At 40.7% G+C, this 27,481-nt stretch overlaps 1 protein-coding gene across 5 annotated transcripts in view; it reads right to left on the reverse strand.

Moving 5' to 3' along the window:
• inpp4b (inositol polyphosphate-4-phosphatase type II B) overlaps nucleotides 1-25,391 on the reverse strand; it is a 166,189-nt gene extending 140,798 nt beyond the window's left edge. For 3 of the 5 annotated variants that reach the window (XM_079678930.1, XM_079678928.1, XM_079678926.1), the window contains exons 1-3: nucleotides 25,279-25,391; nucleotides 18,865-18,909; nucleotides 3,823-3,941 (exon numbers count right to left, since the gene is read on the reverse strand). In XM_079678930.1, the coding sequence (XP_079535056.1) occupies nucleotides 3,823-3,941; nucleotides 18,865-18,909; nucleotides 25,279-25,363 (249 nt within the window). In that variant the 5' untranslated portion in view covers nucleotides 25,364-25,391. The remainder of the gene's footprint in view (nucleotides 1-3,822; nucleotides 3,942-18,864; nucleotides 18,910-25,278) is intronic. The other 2 variants (XM_079678929.1, XM_079678927.1) reach the window with 1 other exon arrangement.
• Between the last annotated feature and the right edge of the window lie 2,090 nt (nucleotides 25,392-27,481).

A 27,481-nucleotide genomic window follows, 5' to 3' on the forward strand; every position in this document is an offset into this window, starting at 1 on the left:
GGCAACCTCAGCTGCGGCTCAATCTTCTTAGTGCTACTGATGGGCTGAGATGAGCTAAAGTGGTAAGCCCGTCTCCATTTACACAGAAATAAGCCAGTCTGTCATACAAGTGGTCAACATATGCTATGAGAGACAGCTGCCCCTCTCTAGTCTTTTTGTCCGTTTGGGTTGCAAACCTCGGTGGAATGGCCAATTAAGACCATTAGTAAGAGGGTGTGTGTGATTGTGTTGGGGGGAGGGGGGGGGGGGGGGGGGGTGAAGTATTCTATCTTGAATCATGCTACCCTGGAGTTTTTCTCTCTCCCTTGACCACTCATAATTACACACACATACACAGACTATACTTTTTGGACTTGTTCCAGGCGGGGGGTTCTTCGCTCCACTAGCTTGGCATCAAAGGCGATGTTATCCCCTAGCTTTGCATCAAATCCCTTCAAGTAGCGCCACCCCTGGGACCACTGCCCATGTGTTAGGAAAGGGATTTTCCTACGAGATACTAGATAGCATTTTTGTGTCTCCTGCTTCAAATACTGTTTTTCAGAGACGTTTCCTTTTGCACTTTAATGAGATTTAGAGGGCTTTAGATGTTCTGTTGTCAATGGTCCTTTCTGTTTTACCAACACTAAATTAAGATAGACCCTCTGAGACTCGCTATATGGAGATAAAAAGGGTCTGTGTTTTGAGAAATGCCGGCATTATGTGTCCCAGTTCCATACAATTAAGTGCACTAATACTAGTGAGTATTCACCATGTGCTAAGGATAACAGTGCACTATTTAGGAAGTAAGTAAACAAGAAATACATGTAACCTCCTGTGTTATACCAATTATAATTTAAACAAGGCCTGCATTAATCAGTGATGCCTGACTTGACAGATGCAAAATATATTTACCCTCTTTTCCATTTCTGATTCATGCAAATTAACAAACTGCCACATTTTCAAAATCAAGTCAATGTCTTCACAGACACACACATTATTCCTATGTAAAGAAATGAAATGTTTTTGTTAAATTATATATTGCTGAAAAACACTGACTTATTGCTGGGAACATTAGAAGAGCTTTGGTTATACACACATAACTTGATCAAACTCATGTCCAAACCACAAATGTATTTTAAATATAAGAACATTTAAAAAGGGATACCACACCCTCTGTTAGTCGACGTTCATGATATTTTTAGTGCTCACGTGTTAAGACTTGCCTGCAGAGTTGCTGGTTAATGCCTACATAAATACACTGACTTACTGACCTTAAATTATACTTTATTCTGTCACTAATTTCGTCTGTTCACACACTAAAACACAGGGTAACACATTGATTTATGTTTGGGAGCTGGAGCAGCAAGACCTTTAAGAGATATTTAGAGGCAGTGTGTTCTAAAACTGACTTTTCAAATAAATTACACCTAGAGAGGTCATTTATTTTAACTAAAGAGAAGTCCAGGTCCAACATGATTACATGCTCGCCAGTTTCTTTTTTATCTGACCCCTGTCTAGTGATTCATGGGTAAGACTAAAGAGAGCTTGTTCCATCATTTATCTTCTAAATTAAACCCTAATATAATCTGCCGTGGATCCCTGATAATACACCTATAACACGAAGAGGACTAATGCTGAAGCCTTCGTGCAGGAGCCGGCTGCAGCTGTTGGCAGCAGGCATCCCGGGAATGTGACAACAGGAGAAACACAAGTGGCAGTTGTGCAGTCTTCAGATTCATTTACACACGCAGTGGGGCTTTCCGGTACGCACACACACACACACTCGCACATACACCCAAACACTCAAACACACAACAGCAGGTCCACCTTTGGCCACACAGGTTAATGAACATCTGCTGTTATGCATGTTGGAAGGCAGTGTTTGAGTGTGAGACCACAGTGTCCTGACAAGCAACCTCTGTTCCTTTAAAAAACATTAAACTTGGACTTAATTCAAAGAAGTCACATTTCATTTTCTCAATGTCATGCTGCTTCTGGGTCAACATATCATCATAATACGATCTGATTGCTCTGATTACTGTGAAAAGTGCTAAATATACTACGATAAGTTATGGCCAGTATCCTGAATTATACAACACTACCTAGACTAATAAAATGAATATATTGCAGATGAAACTCCACAGACTATCTTAAACACTTCTTATGAGGCTGCAAACCTCTCTTTTGAAACCGACTTTTAAAATCACACATACCCGTTTCTTGTTAAGTAGAAAGCAGTCCATATCCTCAGATGCTGCTCCAAATCCTGAACATTACAGCCATGAAATCAAAACTCCAGCAGCACTCAGAGTTTCTGCAGAGCCGGCTCAGCCAGCATACTGTACAGTATCCTACCACATCCTGTGTTTCGACGCACACACACTGATTTTCCCTTGACAGGACTGAGGGGGAGAGCAGTGGAAATGCAGTCTTTCAAAGAGACGGTTCTGCTCATTTAGCTTGAATGGATTAGCAGGAAAATAATATGCGGCAGGAAACTTTGACCTCATATGAGGAGAGAAGAAAAAAAGCGTGTGTGTGAGTGAGTGTATCTGTGTGTAAGGGGGTGTTGCATAGTGGGACGGTGGGCAGCTGTTGCCGCCCAAAAAACACTTGTGTGACTGTTTCCTTGGCAACAGCACTGTCAAACTTGAATAAAAGAAGCATTTAAAGAGGTTAAAGACCACGGACACTCTCACAGTAGGAAACACTTACTGTACATACTGAGATATCTATTGGCACTATGTATGGCACTTTTATTTCTCCAAGTGAGGAAATACAAAGTTAACACTTGTTTGCATAATCCTGTTGAATTCACGCACCGACTTGATGATAAATAAATACTGAAGTGCATGCCACGCAAAAGAGCCAATGTGATGAAGGTGATATGGATCAGCAAGTTAAGAGACCAATAAATAACATCACAACGACACAAAGAAAAAAAGCTCTAATTTATATATGTATCAGCGTAACAACACACACACATTTTATGTAAAAACTGTAATAACTAACTTTCTTCAATCTGTGTATTACTATTTAGTATTCAATGGAAACACTTTATAAGAATATATTTTCTGTTTCTGTTTATGTAATTTTGTGCAATGCCTTGTCTCCATGCTGTGAAAAAATCATTTCCCAAACTGGGATCAATGAAAGTATCTGTAATATAACCATAAATCATATACTGAAAGAAATAAAGAATACATAAATACATTTTGGAGAAACGGTTTGTATGATGATATAAGATCAGAAGCGGATGTTTCTCCATCATATAAATATATATTTTTAGAACTGGCCAATCTGATGTTTGTATGGTCCTGGAGGGTTGAGTTGTGGCCATCTGTTGCAAAAGGAGAAGCTTTTCATACTACAGCAGCTGTGAGGAGCAGACACTGTAAACATCACCTTCAATCATTGAAACATTCCTTCAGACTGATTTCCTGATTCTCATGCAGGGCCAAAACTAAACTGATTGCAACTCACAGGTAAACTCCAGTCCTAAGATAAACCAGCAGCACTACACCCCTGGATATGAGACTGGTTGAGAGGCACACATTGATTGTTTTAAATGTGCCAGGAAAAAGAAAGTTATAGCTCATCGCGGAAAAAAAAGTTTCGAAAAAGAAGGACAGACTGAGAACCAGTGACCCAGAGAGACAGCAAAACAACAAACATCAAAGGTCAAGCAAAGAGAGGAAGGTGTGCGTGTGTGTGTGTGTGTGTGTGTGCGTGTGTGTGTGTGTGTGTGTGTGTGTGTGTGTGTGTGTGTGTGTGTGTGTGTGTGTGTGTGTGTGTGTGTGTGTGTGTGTGTGTGTGTCTGTGCAGGTGTGTGTGCGGCCTTACCTCCACTATCTCTGTGCAGGCATGAGAGACGAGGAGCTGCTTGTGGGGATCTATGACAGACACCTGGACCAAAGCATTGGGCTTCCTGTCTCTGCCGGGGGGCAGCAGATCCGTGCAGGCTACAGAGAGGGGGAGAGGAGGGAGAGAGGGAGGAAGGGGGGAGGAGGGAGGGAGGGAGAGGACAGAAATCAAGATGAGAGATAATCCTTCACGATAACACACATAGGTGACACAAATCACACGACACTGAGCCACAGGAGAATAAACAACCATAGGTGAAGAAAGGATTTATAAATACTGCTGTCAGATTAGATGTGACAATTTTCACACAAAATAACAAATGAGTTTAATCTGCTGTTATCATTTCTCTGAAGCCTCTTCTCAAAACATTATCAAGGTTTTAGGAAACATATCAAATACATAGGGATTGAGATATAAAATGGTTGCCTCAGTAGTTTATTAAAATGCCAGTGTAATTTCCCTCTGGCAGTGACATATCTGTTTTATTAGGGCTTTTATTTTCCAACAATAAATGCATCTTGTCACTCAGCTCCACTGGCTTCCAAGGACAGGAAAGACTTTGCATCCCACAATTCCTTTATAGGAAACCAGCGTTTCCTGGTTACGAATGGAAACTCCCCTCAACCAGATAACACTCGCTGATCCCATCGCAGCTAAACGGATGCATCTTCTTTGATAAACACGTCGTCTGTAGAAAGAAATCTTAGTTATCTCCTAAGAGACACATGTGCAATTGTAAATGTGCACTTTTGATCGAGTTTTGCAAGAAAAAAAACAAACATCCAGCCTGAAACCAAGTAAATTAAAACATATGGCTCTTAATTGATCTATTAACGGACATTTGTATACACTCAAGTACACTAATGACAAACATGTGTTCAGTAAGCTCCCTGGGTCCTGTCCAAGAGATGGGTTTTTTTATTTATCCAGCACAATTTTGGCATGTAAAAGGCAATTGATCTGCTCGCAATGCCTGGTCCTGGTTTCACACATTACTCTGCAAAGTGTGGATAATACGACTCAGGGGTTGAAATTCAGTAAAAAAAACAAGAACAAAGGCAAAAAACTGTGGGTTTGGTTTTTAAAGGGGCCCTATCATGCTTTTTGAGTTGTTCCTTCGTGTGTGTTATATAGGTTTTTGTGCATGTACATGGTATTTATTATGGGGGTTCAATCAGGAGAGACTTCATTTTGTTTTGTTTATTGACACATGTCATATGATAAATGATTAAGTCTTTGTCGATTAGACCCAATCCTGAAATCGTATATCTAAAGGGGGAAATGCAGCCTTGAGCATATAGGGAACCCCCCGGGGTCTAGACACTGGTGATGATGCTGAAGATCTGGATTTGACGAGGAGATGGGATGAAGAGGAGGTCTTTGGATTAGCTCTCCTGGCACTGGGTATGATGAAAGGAGTTGGATGGGGAGGAGGCGGGCGGCAGCATGAACACCTGAAATCACAGCTGACTGCAGGAGAGAGGAGAACCATTTTAAGGTGTGGCTGCAGCACAGTGATTGGCTGCTGGAGAATGAGGTGAATGTAATAGGTTAAAGACAACCCCCGTGATGAGCTGATTATAAGCAGCTGCGTACTGAATGTATATACCAGTCTTCCTGAAAGAACTTGCGCTGAGTTTCATTTGTAAAAAATAAATGTGAACCTGAAAATGAGCATAATATGGCTCCTTTATTGTTTAAGCAACCGAACAGCAACAGGGAGTAAAGAGTATGAAGTAAAGTTAAAGAAAGTGTTCTGTAGGAGAGCATCAAAACATCTAGACATTTCCTAAAGGTTGAATCAGGTTCAAGGTTCTTTATTGTCAAACTAACATAGCTACAGAGTAATTATGTCGTTGAAAATCTTAGGTCCCAGGATTCTCCAACAATGCAACACAATAATACAGATAAGCAGACAATATTAAAACAATATTAAAATATAGTATAAGCCAAAGACAATGCGGCCATCTTCACCGGCGCATCGTTGAGTTGAATCAGTGTATATGACTGGATTAAGAGATGAGAAGATTTATGTGGGAAAATATTTCTTTTTTCCAACCTTATTCAAAAGACACCTTTGTTCCCTCAGCATAAGGCTTCCTTTGTAATCACGCACATACCCATAATGATATTTACCTATACAGTAGCAAACTCAGAGGGAACCAAACATCTTCCTGCAGCAGTGGAATGCTCATTGTAGCATCAAGGTGACTGTCCTTGGCTCTTTTTCAATAACAGCATCACAAGCAAAGCAGGGATTTAATGAACATTTGTCACACTCACACTTGTCTGCAGGAAAACAGAGGAATAGGAAGCGTGCTCCTCCACCACCTTCACCACACACATTTCAAAGCTTTTTATGTTATCTCTTACTGTTCCTTTTCAACGTGTATTATGTGAAACTGAACACACTTCATCATAACAGGAGGGAAATATTTGGTTGAAGGTTATTTGGGCTGACATTCTAAAATATCCAAAAGGGTTCGATTAAATAGAGTGGTTAGTCTTTCATAAAACATAATGACATCCGTATTAAATTGTATCGTGTTCCACATATAACTTTAGATGTAATAACCTGGGACTTTAGCTTTGAAACTGAACAACACAAACTTACGTAAGTCAAACTTAAGTCAACAAGTCATCAGTAAATAAGATTGATTTCTTTATGTATGTGTTTTACACACAGTGCTTAACTCTCATAGCTATATGACAATGTGTGTTGTAAAATCCAATCTCAATCTGAATGTTTTCTTCTGTTATTAATATGCTCGTCCTTAAAGAAACATTCTGTCTTCTCTCTCAAACTTGGCAAATAAAATCATCTACAAAAATGCAACTGACCTTGGAGTGACTAAGTAACTATGTTCAGTTGATTTATTTGACTGGAGAGGATCTGAAATTGATATGTGCAGCAATCCGAAAGTTCTTTTTACTTGAAGTACGTATTGCAGCTGCCCGTACTGTTGCAAACAGTATGAGGACAACTGGGACAAACTGGTTTATCATACCATCTTGATCTGTGTTGCAGTACCTTTGAAGTGTCTATGATCTGTCAACAAGCTGTCTGGACTCTCTCTGCGGCTCAGAGTCTGAAAGACCGTGTGATGGATACGAGGTGTTTTGTGGTCGTCGGGGTTCTTTGGGCATTTAGCTTATTCAACTTCACCACTGTTGTTTTGCTTCTTTTACATAAATGCCACAAAATAAAATCCAATTAGTTAAATGGGTCTATCAGAACCCACTTTCTTAAAATTAATTTTCTTAAAATACTATTCTTAAAATACTAAGCCCGTTAAGAGTTTCTCGGGCAATTTCTGAGATTCAAACCAATGCTAATAGAGAACCTGGTGTTTTGAGGCGGTCTGTACACGTTTGGTGTAAAGCAGTGGATGGAGGGGCTGCAGTTAGAAACCTGTAGCCTTTCAGCGAAAACTTGACCCGAGAAGCCAAACACACCGATCCAAAGTTAAAAATCATAGTCATGGACTTCTGTTTTATTTTTAGTGTCTTGTGTAATTGATCAAACCGATGATAAAACCGATGTTGAAGTTTAGTTGGAGATGTCCTCAATGTAGCATCCAAAATGGATACTGCTTCCTATCTATTACATTCAACAATGTGACATCAATTTGTTTCATTTCTCATCAAAAAGACCCACTTTACAGTATTTAAAATTACTTATTTCGGGATTGTATTTGTTTTGTTTTATCTTCATTAACCAGGCAAGTCATAAGGATGGCATCCTTATTGGGTGGGCAGGCAAAAGGTGAATGTTCTTGGCATAAAAATGGTGTAAAAAGAATACTGTAAGAAAGATTCCAGAGGGGGTTTGTTTGATCAATACATTATGACGCTGAACAGGAGCCGTAGGGAGGATCTTCCTTTTTTTCTTTTATTTATGCTCAAGTGATTTTAGTGATGAAAGATTTCAGTTTTGTCAGAGGATTGGTAAAGAGTCTGGTAGTGAGGAGCACTGCCACAGCAGGGGAGAATGAAATCAATCATGAAGGGAATAACTTGGTTTAAATGGACTTCAGGGCAGGCAGCCATTACAAGGCTAACTTACTGTAGAAGCGTGTATTACTGATGCTGGTCTGCTACCGATACGAAGAGAGGAAAGCTGTTGGTAGAAGCCCATTTCTTCAGGTGTTGTAGTTTTAGATATTTTATGGATTTATTGCCAATACAAGCAGAGCTTACAGCACGACAAAAAAAATGAATTTGTGATAATTTAAAGATTATGATCAACATCAAAGGTTTCTTTAACCCTTAGATGCACGAGTGACTGGACCCTACTCTTCCATAAGTGGGTCAAAAAGGACCCTTATAGAATAATGTGTTTTTAGGCCATTTTTGTCATTTTGGTTAAGAAAAATCACTTGTATAATATTTAGTATTATATTTTGGTTCACACTTAAAATATTTTATGTTTAATTTTTTCACTATTTATAATTTTAGACATTCTTTTTACATTTTGAAAAAAAAAAAATCTATAGAAAATGCATGCGGGTCATTTTTGACCCACTTATGGAAGCTTGGGGTAGAAATACAAAAACTACAATTTCTTAAAATGTAAATACAATGTTTGAATGGCATGATATCCAAAACATGTTTTTTGAGGAATAGCTGGAATATGAAATGATAAAAAAATGTAATTACAAAGATACTCTAAGAAAACCACCTCACCGGGTCAAAAAAGACTCACTTATGCATCTAAGGGTCAAGAATGAAAACCCTTGGATAGTATAATAGTAGCCATCTAATCAATATGAATTAAACATGGATGCCTAGGTTGTAATGCATCATGACTGCACCTTGTAAGATTTAAAGAGTCCTCTGAACTGGGCTTAAGAAGAATGGATCTACAGCTCATGCTCTCCCACGAAACCAGAGGAGGTAATGAAAGAGGATAAATCAAACATGGATATGGGTGACGTGATGTGGGGTCTCAATTTCAGAATGTGTGTGTGGTTCATCATTTGGTAGATAAACGGGGCATCGTGATCTTTCAAACGACAGACCATTTTGAAGATTTTCCTCAAATCTGAAAAAAGTCATGTGTGACCTAATCGGGGTTCAAATCAGGCTTTATTTCACGCAGTGTCGGCCAAGCCTGAAAGTCTGACTTGAGGGAATATGTTAACTATAGCAATAAAAGGGACTATAGTAACATTGACAGCCTCTGATTCACTTAGCAGCTGGTGTTGGGAAAAGGCTACAGGATATAGTTGTAGAGGATCTTGCAGTGCAGCAGAGCTTGCGCATGTATTATCTCTGAGGGGCTATTCTCATTCAACATTCCCTTTCCCTCTTTAAGATCCCAGTGCCAGGTCTTTTGGACTCACATTAAAGAGGGTATCACATTTGCTTATGCAGGAGGAGGGCTGGAGCAGAGGAGTGTGTGTGCATGCACAGAGAAAAACTATGTAATGAGAAATACATCCATTGGCACTGATATTCATTCAAAACGCATCTGTGTGCCTGTGATCTGGGGTCTGCGGTGTCACTGTACTGAGCAATAGGGGTTTAACTGTTTACAGACCTGCATAGATAAACATCTGAATACAGCTGCACAAACAATTGAAACATGTTTTGTATTCAATTACAGACAAAAACATAATCGCTACAGGCGAAAAAGGTTTCCATAGAGCGCAATCTTTCCTCTGTCAGCATGTTTCATCATAACCTCATATCGTCCGATGTATTCCTCTCTCTGTCTCGAAATCACACTAGCTCTCTTCTCTTGACATGATTCTGTCATTGTTTTTCCTTTCTTTAAACACATAACCTAAAGGCCGCTACACACCAACCTGAGACCAAACAACGCGCACCGAAGGCGTCCCGACTTTTACGTCCGCTACGTCGCCTGCGTCGGCTATGCCGCCCGCCTACGCCGCCCGCCTACGAACACACCGCAAAGACTTCAGTCGACGAGTGGCAATAACTGTCCTTACCAGCAGGCAGCGGTAGTGTGTATTCGTCATTCAAAAGAAGCAACAGCCAATCAGAGTGATTTCTTTGGTCGACTTTCTTTGGCCGATTCAACCATAGATATATATAAACACTAGATGGCTCAAGGGGGAGTCGCCAGCGTAGCTCACCGGCGGCCATCTTAACACAGTCAACAACTACTGCTACAGCTGTTGTAAGGTGAGTGATATGAACAAAAATACTCTTAACTCGATGAAATCTTGACTGAATTACAAACGGTTTGGTTTATTATAAACGTTATTAGCATGGCTATGATACAGGAGACAACAAGACATGTTGAAAAAAAAAGTTCATGATTATAATTATAAGTATGCAGTATCATAACTACATCTTTGATGTTTATAACAAACCAAACTGTTAGAAAATTGGTTGAAAATTTAGCAATCTATAGTTATGTCAATAGTGTACCATAGACATAATGTTATGAATGAGCGAGCTGCCTGTGGCAAGATGGCCGCCATGTGGCAACGTCGGTCTCCATTGGCCAGCAGTGCGGGTGAGTCATCTAGTGTTTATATATATCTATGGATTCAACATGTTGAATCGGCCGCGGGAGGTGTGAAAATGTGCCGTAAAGCAACGACGGTGCGGGACACACCAACCTGAGTATGGCGCCGCAAATTCCCGACTGCCTCTGACTCCCAAAATCGGGTACAGTAGGTGTGCTGGGGCCTTAAGAGTATAATGGGATACTGCAGACGTGGACGTATATTTGACTGGCCTGGGGACAGTGTGCCCGACCATGCGTCACCACACTGGCTCTCTTACAGGGATATGACACTTGGACTGACCCTTTAAGGTCAAAACTATTATGATGGTGGGTGGGGGTGGCAGGAAAGGGAAATAAAGAGGGCGAAAGAGAGAAAGGATAAGAGTTTTCCCTTAGAGAGGCATTTTGAGTCTGAGGAAGGAAGCCTGAGTGAGAGGGAAGATAATGAGGGAGGGAGGGAGGGAGGGAGGAGACGAGTGACATGGAGGGAGAAAAGAGGAGTACGGCCTATTAAAGTGAGAGGGATTCAAATAATGGAGATTAAGGAAGAGTGCCTTAAAGAACATTTCGGTCACTTATTTGTGAATTACTTGCCGAAGCTTAGGTGAGAATTAACTGAACAATGACTTGCAGTTTTAGTCAAGCGACTTAACTACCAAAGTTTACTGAGACTCCTAAATTACCATAACAATTGAGCAATTGGAGTAATAATGTGTGCCGATCCTTGGTGGCTTCAATTATTCTGCGGTATTTATTTTGTGTGATTGGACTACGCTGAGCTCTTTCAAGATGAAGCTGCTTGAAATGAGTTTTAATGCAGTGGGCCTCCGAGACCCCACAATGAATCTGAATTCCATTTAATCGTGAGGGGAGCCCTGGGAGTTGCCACCGGAGACACTGATATACGCTCATCTCCAGAAGACGCTTATTCATCACGATAATTATTTCAACGCCTCAATTAATTTGACAACATTATTTGCATGTGCCACCATTTGCACACCTGTTTGCCAGTGGGTCTGGGGAAAACTGAGTCGCGTGTGATAAATATGTCCTTCACCTGCTGCACACGGCTGCTCAAAACATGGCCTCAAATTTCAAATAAATTGTTTAGAATTCAAAGTGCATTAGTCAAGCTGACATTCAAAGCTAATTTCTATTTATGCGTGTATCCAGCACTGGAGAGAGATTTATCGCATCAAAAAAACTCCCGAGTGAATTTGTAAATATTTCTGACAGCAATATCTTGAAAACCCATCACCACTCTAAGCACTGCTGGATCGCTGTAGGATTGACTGGCACCAATGTTTGCTTTTTATTAATATTATCAAAACTATCTATTTGTCTGCACTGCTTTTTCACCAACCAGAAGGTACTTGCTCTGATGTTTTGCATTAAAAAGTTTGTCACGTTTGATCCGACAGACGTAGAACAAGGAGGACAATCTGTCAGAGATAGTGTGTACACAGATAAAAGCACCTACGGCAGCATTATACGGTGTCTGTCCGCACAATCTGCTCCCACAAACAAGCTTTTTGAGACTTTGTTGTGATAGCGTCTGTCAGACACATACAGTAAAGCTCAGGATGGACAGACAAGATCATAATACGGTTCTTCTCTACTTGCTACAGGGAAGTCAACAGTGCTTTTCTCAATGTTTCACACATTGTTTGCAGCTGAAAGTGGACACCTCTTGAATAGTTGAAAAAAGATGATGGCACTTAGGAGAAGTCGCCATACGCCTACGTTTTTTACAAAAAAAACACATTTTATAGCAGAGGTATAAACGTATTTTTTGCTTGAACATTAACAATTTCATTTTAAACCTTCTGGGTTTCCACTTCTCATATCAAACACTGTTGAAAGGTAATATAAATTCACTTTGGAAAAAAACTACTGTGAAGAACTTAGGCCATTACTGGAAAAAGAACAAAAGAGTCTTTGTAGAAGCACAACGTTAGCTTGGGCTTTTACTGTGGTTAATCACCTCACAGAATATATGATATTCAACGTGTCACGTACATCATTACATTGACTCTGATAAAAAGAACAGAAAACATTAAAAGGAGAGACATGGATGTATGAAAGATTTTACACCTCTTAAGCCCCAAGCCTGTTTTTCAGGTTTAAGGCTTGAAAATGACATTCCCAGGACAAATGACCATATCTTCCATTCTAAAAGGGTTAAATTAATAATCTTTTTTCTCAAAGTAATGATAAACCTGTGAGTTGGATGTAGAAGAGTCAAAATCGATATAGATGTTTTTTATTTTAAAGAAAATTCCGATTGAACATGGTAAAAACTGTAAATTATAGTGTCTGTCCAAAAAATATTTTGTACTTATAGTGAAAACTAACCCTGGATGATGGGTTAGTAGAGTAAAAGCTTTAGGAATCCAAAGTACAACACATAATAAGTACCCTGTATCAAGATTGATGCAAAACAAGTGATATTTGACCTTTTCAGACAGATTTAGCAATAAAAACACCTCTTCAGGGCCATTTGGGTGGATTCTCCTTATCTCTGGCCCCCTTTGTTCAATTTTGACATGTGACATCTCTTGCTGACCGTTAGAGCCAATAGAAACGAAGGGAAATCATCCCGCACACACTCATGTAAAAAAAAAAAGGTGGCGTCTTAGCCATAGGTCTTAGCACATTCAATCTTGCTACAGAGCGTAGGAATGGTCTGCTCTGATATTTGAAAACGGAATTGCAGTTTTATTGCTTATAGATTATCAGAACATTTCAAAGGGGACACAGTCACATTGAATATTAACCTATGGATTAACTACAGCATCGTTTTTATCCTTTTAATGCCATTGAAGACCAGTTTTGACCAGGCAAAACCAAGGTAAGCCATGTTAGCGTTTTAGGCTACCTAGCGCCACATGTTTTGATGTACGTATTTGTTGATAACATCGCAAGTTTGTATCTTTCAGGGTAAAGGTGGGCACCGTTAGATTCTGTGTCTTTACGATCATAAACGATGTGTTGGATGTGCAGCTAGGATAAGTAATAAGGGAGCTAGGAGTTATTTTCGGTGCAGTAATAGGTTAGCATTTTTCGCTCGGGGCTAATTCTGAGGGTCAGTGTTAGCATTGTGGTTTTTTCGAGAAAAAAAAATGAAAAAGATCAGTTAAATTAGTTTTTTCCCGTTATATGGATATAAAATATTCATAGTTCATTAAATATTAAGGTTTCTTATATGTTGTTTCCTGCAAATGACGCGATTTCGGCCCCGGAACCGGGTCCGTGGGGCTTAAGAGGTTTTAATTGTGCTACTGTTAAGTTCTTTTCTTTGCTGATGTTAATAAAGTGTGCTTATACACTGTCACCTGTAGGCCTATGAGGAACTAATAGAGTATCTTTAGTTTCAGAATATTTTACTTCTAGAACTGCTGCATTTCCTTCAGTGTAGAAATTGAAAGGAGCCATGGAGGGACTTTCCTTTCCAAAAAGAGACCTGAGTTCCCCTGAAAGCAATCTAAGAGAACGTTTTTGATGTGCAGCATTGCTTAGGAGTCATAACAAGATAAATAATTAACCATTAGTTTTATCAATATCTCATCCAAGGGTTGGAATATAACGAGAATAATTCTCCTACTGACTGTCTGCACTAAGCCACCGGAGTCACCCATTTAAATTGGTTGGTATTGACAGAAACACATTACCATTTCTTCGGTGAGCTTGTTTGTTTATATCTAACTTTTTGGGTAGAGAAGTCTTCACATTAGATCTTTATGACACAGTGTCAAAACAGAGGCAAACACCAACACACAAATCTCCTCATTATTTTTGGTTCGAATAAAGTAAACCTGAGCTGCAGTTTAAAACCCAGGACATGATGAGTCTGACAAGCTGTTGACCACTGTCTCATACTTTATCTGAGTAGAAGTAGGGAGTACATGTCATTTTCAGACTGTGTTATTAGTGTTGTGTAAGCTGGGCGGTTTTATAAAGTCAGCTATTTAATAAACTGGTCATGTTGTTAAGCTTTAAATAATGATTTCACATTCACATGGCTAAAGCTTTAAGTATTGCATTGAGCAAAGCAAAGACCACATAATGTTGTGGTGACAGAATAAGTGCAAATGTGTGTGGGTTTGTTTGTGCAATCATTTGCTATTGAACTTCCATATAAGTGTGCATACTTATTAACAAAGAATAATGACTTCTTATACTCAGCTCCCTGTTGCTACAGAGTTTTGACAGGGCCTCAAATCTCTGCATTGACCTCAAGTACACACAATAGTTTATTTTGAACATCCCTCGCTTGAACATGAAACAGTTTCCCACCACTATGTATGTTTAACATGCTTAAAGAGGACATATTGTGCTCATTGTGAGGTCCATATGTTACTTCACACGTTAGGTCTATATAATGAAGGTTAATTGAAAGTAAAGCTTACTTTGGTTTTTGTGCTCTAGTTCTTCAAGGAATCTTACTGAGAACGCTATGTTTCCTCTGACTACTTATGCCAAAAGCAATGAATTTGAATGTAATATTAGCAACTGAATAGTTTGTGTGTGGGCTTTCAGATGCTTCCCTTATGAATGTCTCTTTATTTCCTCTGTCCTTCATCATTTCCATTAAACCACACAAAGCTTTTACTTGTGTATGAAATCTTGTATGTATGTATTTTGTTGGCTTGCTTCTGTTCTACTGTTTCCATCCGGAGGTAGGATGAATGCTTGGATAGTTATTGTTATTCTTATTACAGGTTGTTGCAGGTTTCAACACCTTGATTGTCTGACTTTTAAATACCCTTTTAGACCATAAACTTTAGAATGAAATGTAATACCGGTTAGTTTTTTGTGTTCATGCTGACAGAAGAAGAAATTAATTAAGTATGAATGAGAATAAGACTTAGAATAACCTTACACAAATGTATTGGCATTTGAACCGTGCAAATGTATACTAACTTTATCCACTGTGGTACCGAAGCTTGGACCACCGCCAAAGACATGGCCGAGGGCAGCTGGCAACTTTCAATATTTTTCATGTGCGATTCTAACGCTTTCAGAAAATTCAATCTGAATTGAATCTAATCCAAAAAATGTCAGTAGGGTATCATGATTGACACAATGGACAACGTGATAGACTTCATGCTTGACTATAATAGGCCTTATCTTTAGACAATGGTCAAAACATTTCTTTATGCAAAGAATATCACTTTTAGAAAATGTAAAGTTTCAGTTTCATGTCAGTTTTCAAAATATTTATCAGAGATATCTTATAGTGAAAAATGTACAGATATGAAACACTGTAATTTATCTTTGACAGCTGTACTGTATATTGAGAAAACGATCAACCAGAGCAATTTTAGAGGGAGATGGCATTTGCTTGTGACAACTCTATTTCTTTAATATTTCAGATCCATATATACGGAGCCCTGGAGGGTTCATAGAAAGAAATTTAAATAAAACAAGGCCACGTTTTATTAATTTGTTCCCACGATATACGTATCGCGTATGGTTAGACATATCGAACTGCCCGATTATTACGACATATTATTAGTTTTATGAAGAAGATGTCCGGTCGCCAAGACGTGTGTGTGTGTGTGTATGTGTGTGTGTCTGTGTGTATGGGCATTTTGTTTTCAGAAGATATTATGACAGTGGCGTTTGTTCCGGTGCACTCCAACAACATTTAGCACTAGCCTACATCGAGATTAAGATTAAACAAACTTCTTTCACTTGGGAATACACGTGTGTAAATGACTGTTTATGGTCATTTGAAAACAAATGCCGGTGTCGGACACACACATACACCAAACACACACAGCCACACAGAGCTGAGCTGAGCAGAGCACAAACACACACACATCATGTAGCATGTCATGTTTCCATAGCAACAACAACTTCCTGTCAACAGCGTAAACTCGCCTTCAAAGTAACAGGAAGTTAACCTAAATTACATTTAAGAAATATACAACTGCAACGAAAGTAACAAAAACAATGTCATATCCTTTTCAGTTTCACAGGACACAAATTGGGTTATTTACACATCATGCGCCCTGGTGACCGGACATCTCCTTCATAAAACGAGTAATAGGGGGAATAATCGGGCAGTTTGATGTGTGTAGAGGTGTGTGTGTGTGTCTGTCTGTCTGTCTGTCTGTCTGTCTGTCTGTCTGTCTGTCTGTCTGTCTGTCTGTCTGTCTGTCTGTCTGTCTGTCTGTCTGTCTGTCTGTCTGTCTGTCTGTCTGTCTGTCTGTCTGTCTGTCTGTCTGTCTGTCTGTCTGTCTGTCTGTCTGTCTGTCTGTCTGTCTGTCTGTCTGTCTGTCTGTCTGTCTGTCTGTCTGTCTGTCTGTCTGTCTGTCTGTCTGTCTGTCTGTCTGTCTGTCTGTCTGTCTGTCTGTCTGTCTGTCTGTCTGTCTGTCTGTCTGTCTGTCTGTCTGTCTGTCTGTCTGTCTGTCTGTCTGTCTGTCTGTCTGTCTGTCTGTCTGTCTGTCTGTGTGTGTGTGTGTGTGTCTGTCTGTCTGTCTGTCTGTCTGTCTGTCTGTCTGTCTGTCTGTCTGTCTGTCTGTCTGTCTGTCTGTCTGTCTGTCTGTCTGTCTGTCTGTGTGTGTGTGTGTCTGTCTGTCTGTCTGTCTGTCTGTCTGTCTGTCTGTCTGTCTGTCTGTCTGTCTGTCTGTCTGTCTGTCTGTCTGTCTGTCTGTCTGTCTGTCTGTGTGTGTGTGTGTGTGTGTGTGTGTGTGTGTGTGTGTGTGAGAGTGTCTGTCTGTCTGTCTGTGTGTGTGTGTGTGTGTGTGTGTGTGTGTGTGTGTGTGTCTGTGTGTGTGTGTGTGTGTGTGTGTGTCTGTGTGTGTGTGTGTGTGTGTGTGTGTGTGTGTGTGTGTGTGTGTGTGTGTGTGTGTGTGTGTGTGTGTGTGTGTGTGTGTGTGTGTGTGTGAAACGTAGCAGCCTCGATCTCTATTCAGGTGTTCTAATGAAGGTAAACACAGTAAAGGCGCTGCGTAAAAGACACGGCTCACTGCGCGCAGATAGCAGATACTGTGAGAGACACGGACATTGATTCATAGATCAAGGCAGACTGGTTCACAGACTCTCCTGTTTTGCGAATCCCGTGCTTGAACAAATAGCTCTACACCTCTGGCCGAAATGTCCTTAAAATGAAGTCCGAGTTTGAAATATATCTCAATTAATGTATGCACTGCCATTTCCCCATATAAACATAACAGTCTGCAATGAAACGGTTGTCTCCTGTGCGCTCCACTTCCTACTTGGCGCACCGGTAACTTTTTCGTACGAACGAGAAAGTATCTTGTGCGAACGAGAAAGTATATCGTGCGCACAAATTAATAAAGCATGGCCTCGTTTTATTTATTTTTTCTCTCTATGAACCCTCCAGGGCTCTGTATATATACTTTAAAATTATTTTTCTATTTAAGTGAAACATCATTTGAGAGCAAAACATTTAGAACCCAAAGCAAGCGTTATAAATGAACTCTGACTACTTGTGTTTAGGACTCACTGTATTTTCTAGTACTCTCTAGGTCAGGTCAAACTCAAGGCCTGTGGGCCAAATCCGGCCCCCGACTTCATTTTATTTGGCCCGCAAGAGCTTCAAAACATATAATACGTTTATTATACGGTTTCATGCCACTTTACAGAAGCACAATGTCCATAAACTACATGTACCACAATGCATCACAAGACAACACATTAACTATGTAAATGGTCATAAGACATACACTGAGCACTTCCTTGGCATCAAGGTAATCACTAGAGAGAATACATTTATGGAATAATAATCTTTTCTAATACTCATGAAATAGAAGGAGGAGGAGCTACATTCCTGGAATATCTGTACTGAGTCATGCTTTGTTGCGAACACAACGGTGGGGAGCCTTTGTTGCAGTCGCCTCAAAAGACATGCGCCAGTCTTTGAAGCTGTCAATCTCTTCTGTCAAAGACCATTGCAAGACTATTTATGTTTGGATTCTCACTTGAGGAATCTTAACCCGAGCCACAATGAATTGTCTATAAATAGATTCCCAACATCTCTGTTGTATTAAAAATGAATAAGGCCATCTTCACGAAAAGTTCAAAAGCAGCCTCTTGCCATTCTGTCTAATGTTATCTCTGTGCTTTTTCTGTGCTGTCACTCCTAACCAAACTCGGGGTGTGTGTGTGTGTGTGTGTGTGTGTGTGTGTGTGTGTGTGTGTGTGTGTGTGTGTGTGTGTGTGTGTGTGTGTGTGTGTGTGTGTGTGTGTCAGCATTGAGAAAACATTAAGGACGTTGGTAGATATGCCACTAATTCTGACTGACTTCTGCATTAGTGTAACTGTCAGCATGAGACTGCTTGTTGGTGTGTGTTCACAACACTTACAGTTGGATTTATTTTGGCCAAAAGGCCTGATAAGTGTTTCTGGATGAGAAAATACATTTTTGACATTACTTGAAGTGTGCGACCATGAAAGCAAGTCCATGTGTCACATTTTTATCTAATGTGCTTAGAAGGATTTCAAGATAGTGGGTGATATCTTTTAAATGACCCTTGAATCACAAAGAATATAGAATATACACAACTTACCAAGGCTGAGCTCCATCTGAGACAGCTGGGGCGTTAGCATAACACCTGAGAGACGGAGAAAAAAAGAAAAATAGAGCTGTGTTGAGATCATTGTAGAGGAAGAGGGCGATACAAGTTCAATGGGAGAAACCAAGAAGCAACACACATGAAAGTTAATCTGAACTATTGCAGTTCTTCTTCGCTTACACGATACAAATAATGATTATTTTACTCATAGTTTAACCTGTTGATTACTCCTAAGTCTATAGCATGTCAGAACAGAGTGAACGATACCCATCACAATTTCAATCAAATAACTTTTTCTTTTTAAGATATGACAAGTCCGAAACCCAAAGACATCTGATATACAAAGACATTAAACGGAAGGAAAAAAAGGTCACTATAGTTAAATGCTATGCATGGTTTCTATCCTTTAAATCAACCTTTTCTTTATCTACTAAATGTTTCGACACATAAGGGTGTTATAGTGGGTTGTCCGTTGGTGTTGGTATCAGGGGGTCACAGGTTCAAACCCCACTGCAGTCAGCATGTCGTTGTGTCCCTGGGCAAGACACTTCACCCCAAATTGCTCCTGTGGGGATTGCCCACAGTACTGAGTATTTAAGTTGCTTTGGATAAAAGCGTCTAACAAGTAACATGTAACATAAGTGTAGCTCTATGTACTGTAAAAGCGAACTACATAGCCAATACCCTGAATTAGATTTAGGGGTCGGAATCTGCTTTATAACAAATGTGGCACTACTGTGGATAAATCATTTTAAATCGGCACCAAAATAAATCTTAACAGTCTTCAAACACGCTAGGAGCGTGACAGAAAACGCCACAGTGATTGATGTTACTCTTCATGTTAGATTATGCAAACACACTGCATTCTTTGAGAGTGTCTGAACAAGGAGATCTAGGTATCCATTGTCCTCCAGGGCTGATGCCATCATGAAGAGTGGAGGACTGACTGCCTGTATCATCTGTCACTAACGCTGTCTCTCATTCATCACTCCCACAGTCCAACTCGCACACCGAACAGATGAAACACCTGCATAATGGTGCAACGCGGAGAGGGGAAATGCCGCTCTGCTCTCCCTGCGGTGCTTTGACACAATTGGCCTCTCTAAGGCTCATCAACCCCGCTAATGGGCCATGGATGCTCGATGCTTACTGATGTATGGGGGGCCACACGACTTTAGTTAATAGTCATTTTATATAATGAGGATCCTTCACTAAAAATGATTTACTTGTGTTTCATAATTGCTGCATTCACTGCACTTTCTTGGCAGCTTGCATGTGAAGTCGGGGTCAGTTTATTTGTAAAAGCCTTTCATCACACTTCAAGGTCTTTGCAGGGGTAACAAATCCATGTTGAATTGACTAAACAACAATCACACAACAAATGAGGCAATATGAAAAGACACCTTTCATTAGATGTCATGCTGGACACACATAAAAAGAGCCTTAGCTTTAAGATAAAAGCAGCAACCACTGACCCCCTCTGTGAAGAGAACACCTGTCGAGTAAACAGTATCAGAGCTAATGTTGAGGAAACCTGGGGTGGGGCGAATGAAAGAGGCAAAGCATCTGTGTAATTAGCCAAACTTAATAGTTGTTCTCGTGGGATCTTCCATTTTAAAAAAGGAAGATTTTGGCCCTCAAAGGAAAAAATGAGTTTCATATGCATAGATGAATAAATGTGGATCTGCTAAAGGTCACAGTCATGTTATGAATTATGTTTAGGGTGGATATGATATGTTACATTCAAATAGATACATTCAAACCAGCCTTACATTCAATTACGTTTGTGTATGATAAGGTTTAGATTTTCTTTAATGTCTATCGCTCTCTTTTGAAGTGTCGATTATTCATATTATTTTTTGTATGCCTAGTATCACACAGTAAGCAATGCATTTTGTATAAGTGATAACATAATAATTAAGAAACCTTCATTTTATACAGATTTGCAATCGACTGTTTCACCTTTATGTTGTGGTTTCCAGCACTATTACTCCCAAATATGTATTTCAATATAACCAGTATTCCTGTTAGCTTTAAAAATGTGTTAAATTATAATATAGGACAAGGTGTGTGAACATGAAACTGTTCAAAAGTGTTGATGATAGTTTCACAGAGTTTCAAAATATAACCACAATTGAATTCCAATAGAGTATTCACCTTTAATTACATCTACTCCTCTGACTGTTTAATGCACGCAAAACAACCAATGATTAAAGCATTTCTTACTAATAACAAGTCAACTCAATTATGGGAAATATTACTAATAGTGTCCTATTGGCAGTAACTTGCCTTCTGAGGCTGAGAAATGCATGGCAACTTGCAGTACATATCTAAATGAAGCACATATGTTGACAAATTGTAAAAATAAAATCGCAATATGACAGTGTTTTCTCAGGTGTCAGTGAATTAAGCTTGACAGCTGCTCTCGGGGTAGGTTACATTTGAATAAACAGGCTTATGCAAACTTAGAGCAATTTCTGTTATGCATACTAGAACTGTAACTGTCTAATTAATCAAGCACACACATAGTTCAAGAGCATGGGCAACGCACATGCACACAAATAGGCCAATTAAGTATGTAAATACACTTTCTGTGTCATTATGTGCTTTTCACATTACTCTCATCATTATCCCGTTCTTCAGGGGTCGTGTCTCTTCTTGTTGTCACCACTAAGGCTTCCTATGCGAGTGCTGATTAAACTTTAATAAGCCTGGATGACATGTTGTGTTGTGGCAACGCGGATCCCTTTAGCTAGGTGGGCTGAGACGGCGCCAGCTGCTGGGTCTCTGGTGCCATCATAAGGGACTGTCACTTGAATAGCCCAGTTACTCTGGAGGACTCCATCTGTGCTACACACCAACTTATCTAGGGAAAGCATGGGGAAAATATCTGTCATTGCAGAACTAATTGAATACAGATAAGAAGTAAAGCTGAGTCTGATATGGGTTTGGGGATACTGATCATGAGACGTACACGCATATGGCAACGAGATATGCTTGATAGTGAAGCTCTGGAGTTAAAAGATGTCTGAATTCCAGAGCACAGCAAGTATTTATAGAATATAGAAGGAACACGGCAATATGCTTTGATTGTAAGACAGGAAACACAGGTTCTGTTGAATCTAAGAGAATGAATACATGACATTTAATAGTAAAGCTCTGGAAGCTGCTCGACAACATCCACAGTTATTAAAATCCTGGAGAAAGGATGCGTAGGTGACCCAAGGACAGAACACCTGTTATGTACGCCATGACACCGTTCTTGTCTTTGAGCACAGAGCCCACCGCATGTCATTAACCTCTTGGTGAGAATGAGGCTGACCAAAACATATACACAAAGTCTAATTATAATAATTGCCCATCACACGGGGAAAGGTCAACCATCTGTACAGTCGATCTCAAACACATCCCCGTTAGGACGTGAAACCCACGGGTGATCCAGCTCCCATGTGTGGATAAGTATGTGGAGAAAAGTGGAACAGGTGTGGTATTTAAAATCGATATCCGCTGGCATTATGAATATGGTAATACGCTCAGCATGGCGACAGGCAGGCAAGCGGCACATGCAGATGTAACTCCCAGAGGGGCCCAAAGCAAATGAGCTGTGCCTGCCCGCTATACCGCAGTTTCATCTGGCTCTAGAAATAACAGCACAGCCCCCACTGTACCTCCAATCCATCACCCCCACTGTCTGCAGGTGGTATCAGTGGGGGAAAAGGCAGAGGATAGGGTAATTTATTAGGCTGTGAGCGTAATAGGGGATTTCTCTGGAATGACAAAGCTAATTAATGTACAGGGACTTAAATTGTCCGTCTTGCAGATGATCATTTAACCCTCTTCCCTTCTCATTGCCCTGCGTCCTCACCCGCTGCACAGTGTGATAACAACTCACTAGCTCCGAGCAGACACTCTGAGAGGAGGGATGGAAGTAGGAAATGTGGGGGGGTGCGCACACAGATTTCACATGGGATCGCTCTTTTATTCCTGACTCCACAAAAAATAATTGTGGAAAAGCTCCAAAATGCTGCCTGCTGCTGCTCCGGTCTACATCAGGCGCTTCGAGCTCGACTAAAAAGAATCAGGCAATTTCCAAAAAGAGCTCTGACAAAGCCCCTCGCAGTGGGTATCGCACACATTCTTAATCACCTCTGCTTATCCTCTTCATGAATAGATATTACATAAAGGAGCCTGTGCCTTAGTCCTGTTTATATTTTGAATATCATTTACTTTGGATGTTGAGATGACATTAATAATTCACTTATATGCACTAACGCTACATCACATGCCCACAAATTGCCTTAACAACACCTTGACACCCCCTCTGATGATTCAGCCATCAGCGAGGCTAGCATACCGCTAACACAGTTGATGTTTGCACAAACAGGCGTCCCATTAGGACAAGTGGTGCTGAATGGTAGAGTGAGTTATCGTCACATTACTGCCCTGGGAGATTGAGAGGCGACAGATGGTTTTGTTGCCAGCGTTTAATGAAGTGTTGTGAAAGCTGAGGAGGTCTTGACTGTTGCGCCAATGGGAGATGGAGAGCGGAGGGTTAACAAGGGCACGGAGATGGAGATGGAGACTTTTTGCTTCACCACAGTTTGTGATGTCAGGCATCGTGCAATGAGAACCCAGTAGATCAAGCTTTCATCGAAAACACATAGGAAAAATCTGCTATGAATGCTTAATTGGTCAAATAACATAATTTCACCCCTTATGGAGGGGGAGTTTGTTTAATGCCAATTCAGTCCTACCTTAATAAGCACTGAGCAGCAGCCACCTCTTTGTGCTGTCAAGAAGGAGATAAACTATTTCACCTTGCGACTGATAATGCAGGGTTGTCAACTTGTCTTTTCGTGCCAAACATGGTAATTATGTTCTTCGCTCTTCCCTTTTGTCTCACAGGATGCCTCAGGGAAACAAAACAGAGGTACAGTGAGGTGTCATTTGTTGTTTTACTCCCACACCTGTCAGATGTCAACTCCAAACTGACAGTGTTTTTTTTTTTATAGTAACGCATATCGAGGGTTCGCAATCAGGTCATCACTGCTGAAGCACGTGTGTGGCTGTGTGTGCATGATAACGTCTTCTCATATGTGTGTGTGTGTGTGTGTGTGTGTGTGTGTGTGTGTGTGTGTGTGTGTGTGTGTGTGTGTGTGTGTGTGTGTGTGTGTGTGTGTGTGTGTGTGCGTGTGTGCGTGTGTGTGTGTGTGTGTGTGTGTGTGAGAGTAATGGTGCATGTAAGCTGGTTCAGCGTGTATCTTTTGGTTGGAGGCGAAAGAGACAAGGCATTGTGAATTACGCTTTCATTCCTCTTTGTACGCCTCCATTTACTTATCCCCATGGGGAAGAGGATGGTGTCGAGCATGCATGCCAATGCAAATGCTTAGCAGAGCTGCATGCGGTGTCTGTCCTGTTGGTGAGCAAAAGGTATTAAACCTGGAGAGCCGGCTTTGTGGCATCACTGATATGGTTAATCTCTTCAGCGCTCTCCTGTTTTGATGGGCACTCAGACATCTAGTTTGCCTCTGCCAGTGCTCGTTAGTGACAACACTCTCAGGCTGTATGGAATATGACTGCAGTAAAAAGCAAAACACACACACACACACACACACACACACACACACACACACACACACACACACTCACACAAACACAGACACACGCACATGAAGACGAAGACACACACACACATACGCACAAACCGACTTGTCGACAGTGTTTTCCAAACTTCAAACTGTGCAGAGCCATTAAATCTAATTCAGTGTTGTCCAAAATTAAGTAAGGCAGTCCTCTCCATCATAATTAATTACATTCTGAGGCAAACAAATTGTGATTTTAATTCCACCACACGGCAAGAGGCTAACATTTAATTGGAAACCTGTGGAAAGGATGCCACTAGGCTTTAACATTGATTTGCCGGATATCATTTGTGGAGACCCTTGACAATTAAGTTATCAACAGGACATTGATCCCTGTCATCTTTGTATGTGCTCATTTGTTTTTTAATCATTCAAAGGAAACACTTTGTTAATGGCATGAATAATTTTACTGCCATATTAAATTGCAAAAATATGACCCTGATGCATCCAAAAAAATGACACTCAAGTCAATTGAGTCATTAAGGATTATCGTGCATATAAAACCGTTCTATACAGGTACCTCCACCCTCTTTCTCAAACACACGCACACACACAAACACGCACACACACACACAATGTTTTTAGGGGCAACCACTGCAACAAGAAAGAAAAAATGCCAAAAACCAAACACCATTGGGACACGCATTTTGAAAAACGTAGGAAACTGCACAGGGAGAGAGAATCGTAACAGCAGACAAGGTGTTTCAGAGTTTAACTGCACTGAGGAGAGAGAGGAGAAAGATTAGGAGACAGACAGTGAGCTCACCGGCAGCGGTCAGTCCTTCAGGGTTGGCACTCAGCTCCCTCATGTCCACCATGCAGTGTCCCAGTTGTTGGGTGCCGTCCTCCATCTGTCCAGCTCTCCCTCCTCCTCCACCTCCCCTCCTACCTCCACCACGAAACACCACAGTCCAGTCCAGTTCCCCGGTTCACACGCAGCCTGCCGCGCAGAGAAGCTGTCACAAAGATAGCAATCCGCTCGCCTCGCTTTCCTGCTGCCTCAGAGCGCGCTCCCCGGCAGCATTACAGATGCCTTTTGGAAACTAATACGGAAGAGAGGGACCGGCGAGGGACCTGGAGCAGCAGCAGCGGGAGGGAGGGAGAGAGAGGGAGAGAGAAAGAGAGAGATAGAGCAGGGGAGAGAGGGGAAGGAGGAGTGATGAGGGAGTGAGAATGAAAGAGAAAAGCAGGACAGAATTGATGTTATGTGCGATACAGAGCTCTATAGATCAATCTTGGGGCTGTCAGTACCTCTGACCAGACTGCACAGCACAACTCTGACGCTGTCTCTCCCCCCTTATCCTCTCACTGCGCAGCCAGTGCTGCATCCAGACATGGCAGCAGGGGTCCCTCTGATTTCTGACATCCGTCTCCCTCCTTCTCTCACCACTCCACCACCCCTTCCTTTCCCTTTCCAGCCTCAAAACAATTAACAAGCATCAGACTGCTGAGCTGAGCTGGCAGCATGCAGCATGTGATTCTCAAAGTTACATATGGTAGAGAGGAGGGGGAAAGAGGGGGAAGAAGAGAGAGAATTCACTGCACAGTAACAGCTTTCAGTGCCGTGTAATGTAATTGCTGACTATTACTCAGAATGGCAACTTGACCACAGGGTTAAATCAACAGGTTCAACAGAGTAGACCACAATAGACGATGTGTTATTGAGACAAATGCTTCTGCATTGTGCACAGCTGGACTGGACATCTGAAAATACTAACAAGTGGAGCGACTCGAGATTTTTGCTTTAATCAGCAATTATATGTAATGAAGTGCAAAGCAATCCTCTCTCTGTGTGTCTTCATCTCTTTGCCCTCCTTCCTCCCCCTCCTCTCATACTGTGAAGGTTATTGTTAGTTATTTGGCTACCAAGGCCATGATGCTACAGTAAGACTGTATCTAAAATCAATGTTAATTTATACCCTGCTGAATGGAGGGTGTTGTGGTTTGAGCTAAAGCTCGATAAAGACACAAAGGACAGCAGCCGCAAACTCCGAAAGGAGGTAAAGATCCACAAAATGCATTATGGAACATGTAGAATCGCCCCTCAGTGTACACACTGCAACATCTGACAGCAAACATGAAAACAGAGGAGGAAACTAGCAGCTTTTTGTCTTTGAGAATAGGGGTTTTCTGTTTACTTGAGCTACAAAAAGATTCCTAGCACAAAATCTTACATCATTTTTATGAGCCATGCAAGAATACAAGAAATTGAAAATTACAAAACATAGGCTTGAGTATAAAAAAAACACAATTAAATCATCACAATTCTGTAACTTATTGATGATAAAATGTCTTTTTCTTTTATGTAACTCTGTGTACCTTCTGCGAAGCAGCGGTTCTCCATGTACAGAATAATAATACACAATGACCTGTTAGGCCAATTAAAGTGAAGCATTGGGGTCTAAACATCTCGAAATCTAATATCTATTGTTGAATTGATTGAATCAACTACAAACAAATAAGTATTGAAACCATATATTACATTGTTGTGTAATTATTCCTTGAGGGGCCCTTTTTGTCAACTTGTACCTACCAGCTAGTATTATCTCTGGGGGTTATAGGAGATTGTGTCATATACCAGAATTCAATATAACTACCAAATCAGGCTTTGTTCTCCTGTTTACTAGTACAGTTCTGGGTGCAACAAGAAATATGCTTACTGTCAGAGACTAGGGCTGAACGATTAATCGATTTTAAATCGAACTCGCAATTTGAAATGATGCGATTTCTTTTTACATTTTTTTTTTTCTTTCTTCTTGTGTGTCAGTCATCCACACCAATCAGAAGTGATGTGCTCCACATGTACCAGCCATTGTTAACCAATCAGAAGTGGCCCATTATAGAAGGTGACATTTACTTCCAATGGAGCTTTCCTAGATGGTTTGGTGAAACAAACCGTCTGAGTCAGGTTAGTAATGCTCCATCACATGTGTTACATCTATTACAGGGTGAATCTTAAACTGAAGCTT

The sequence above is a fragment of the Notothenia rossii genome (assembly GCF_949606895.1).
Source record: "Notothenia rossii genome assembly, chromosome: 1".
Classification (NCBI taxonomy): domain Eukaryota; kingdom Metazoa; phylum Chordata; class Actinopteri; order Perciformes; family Nototheniidae; genus Notothenia; species Notothenia rossii.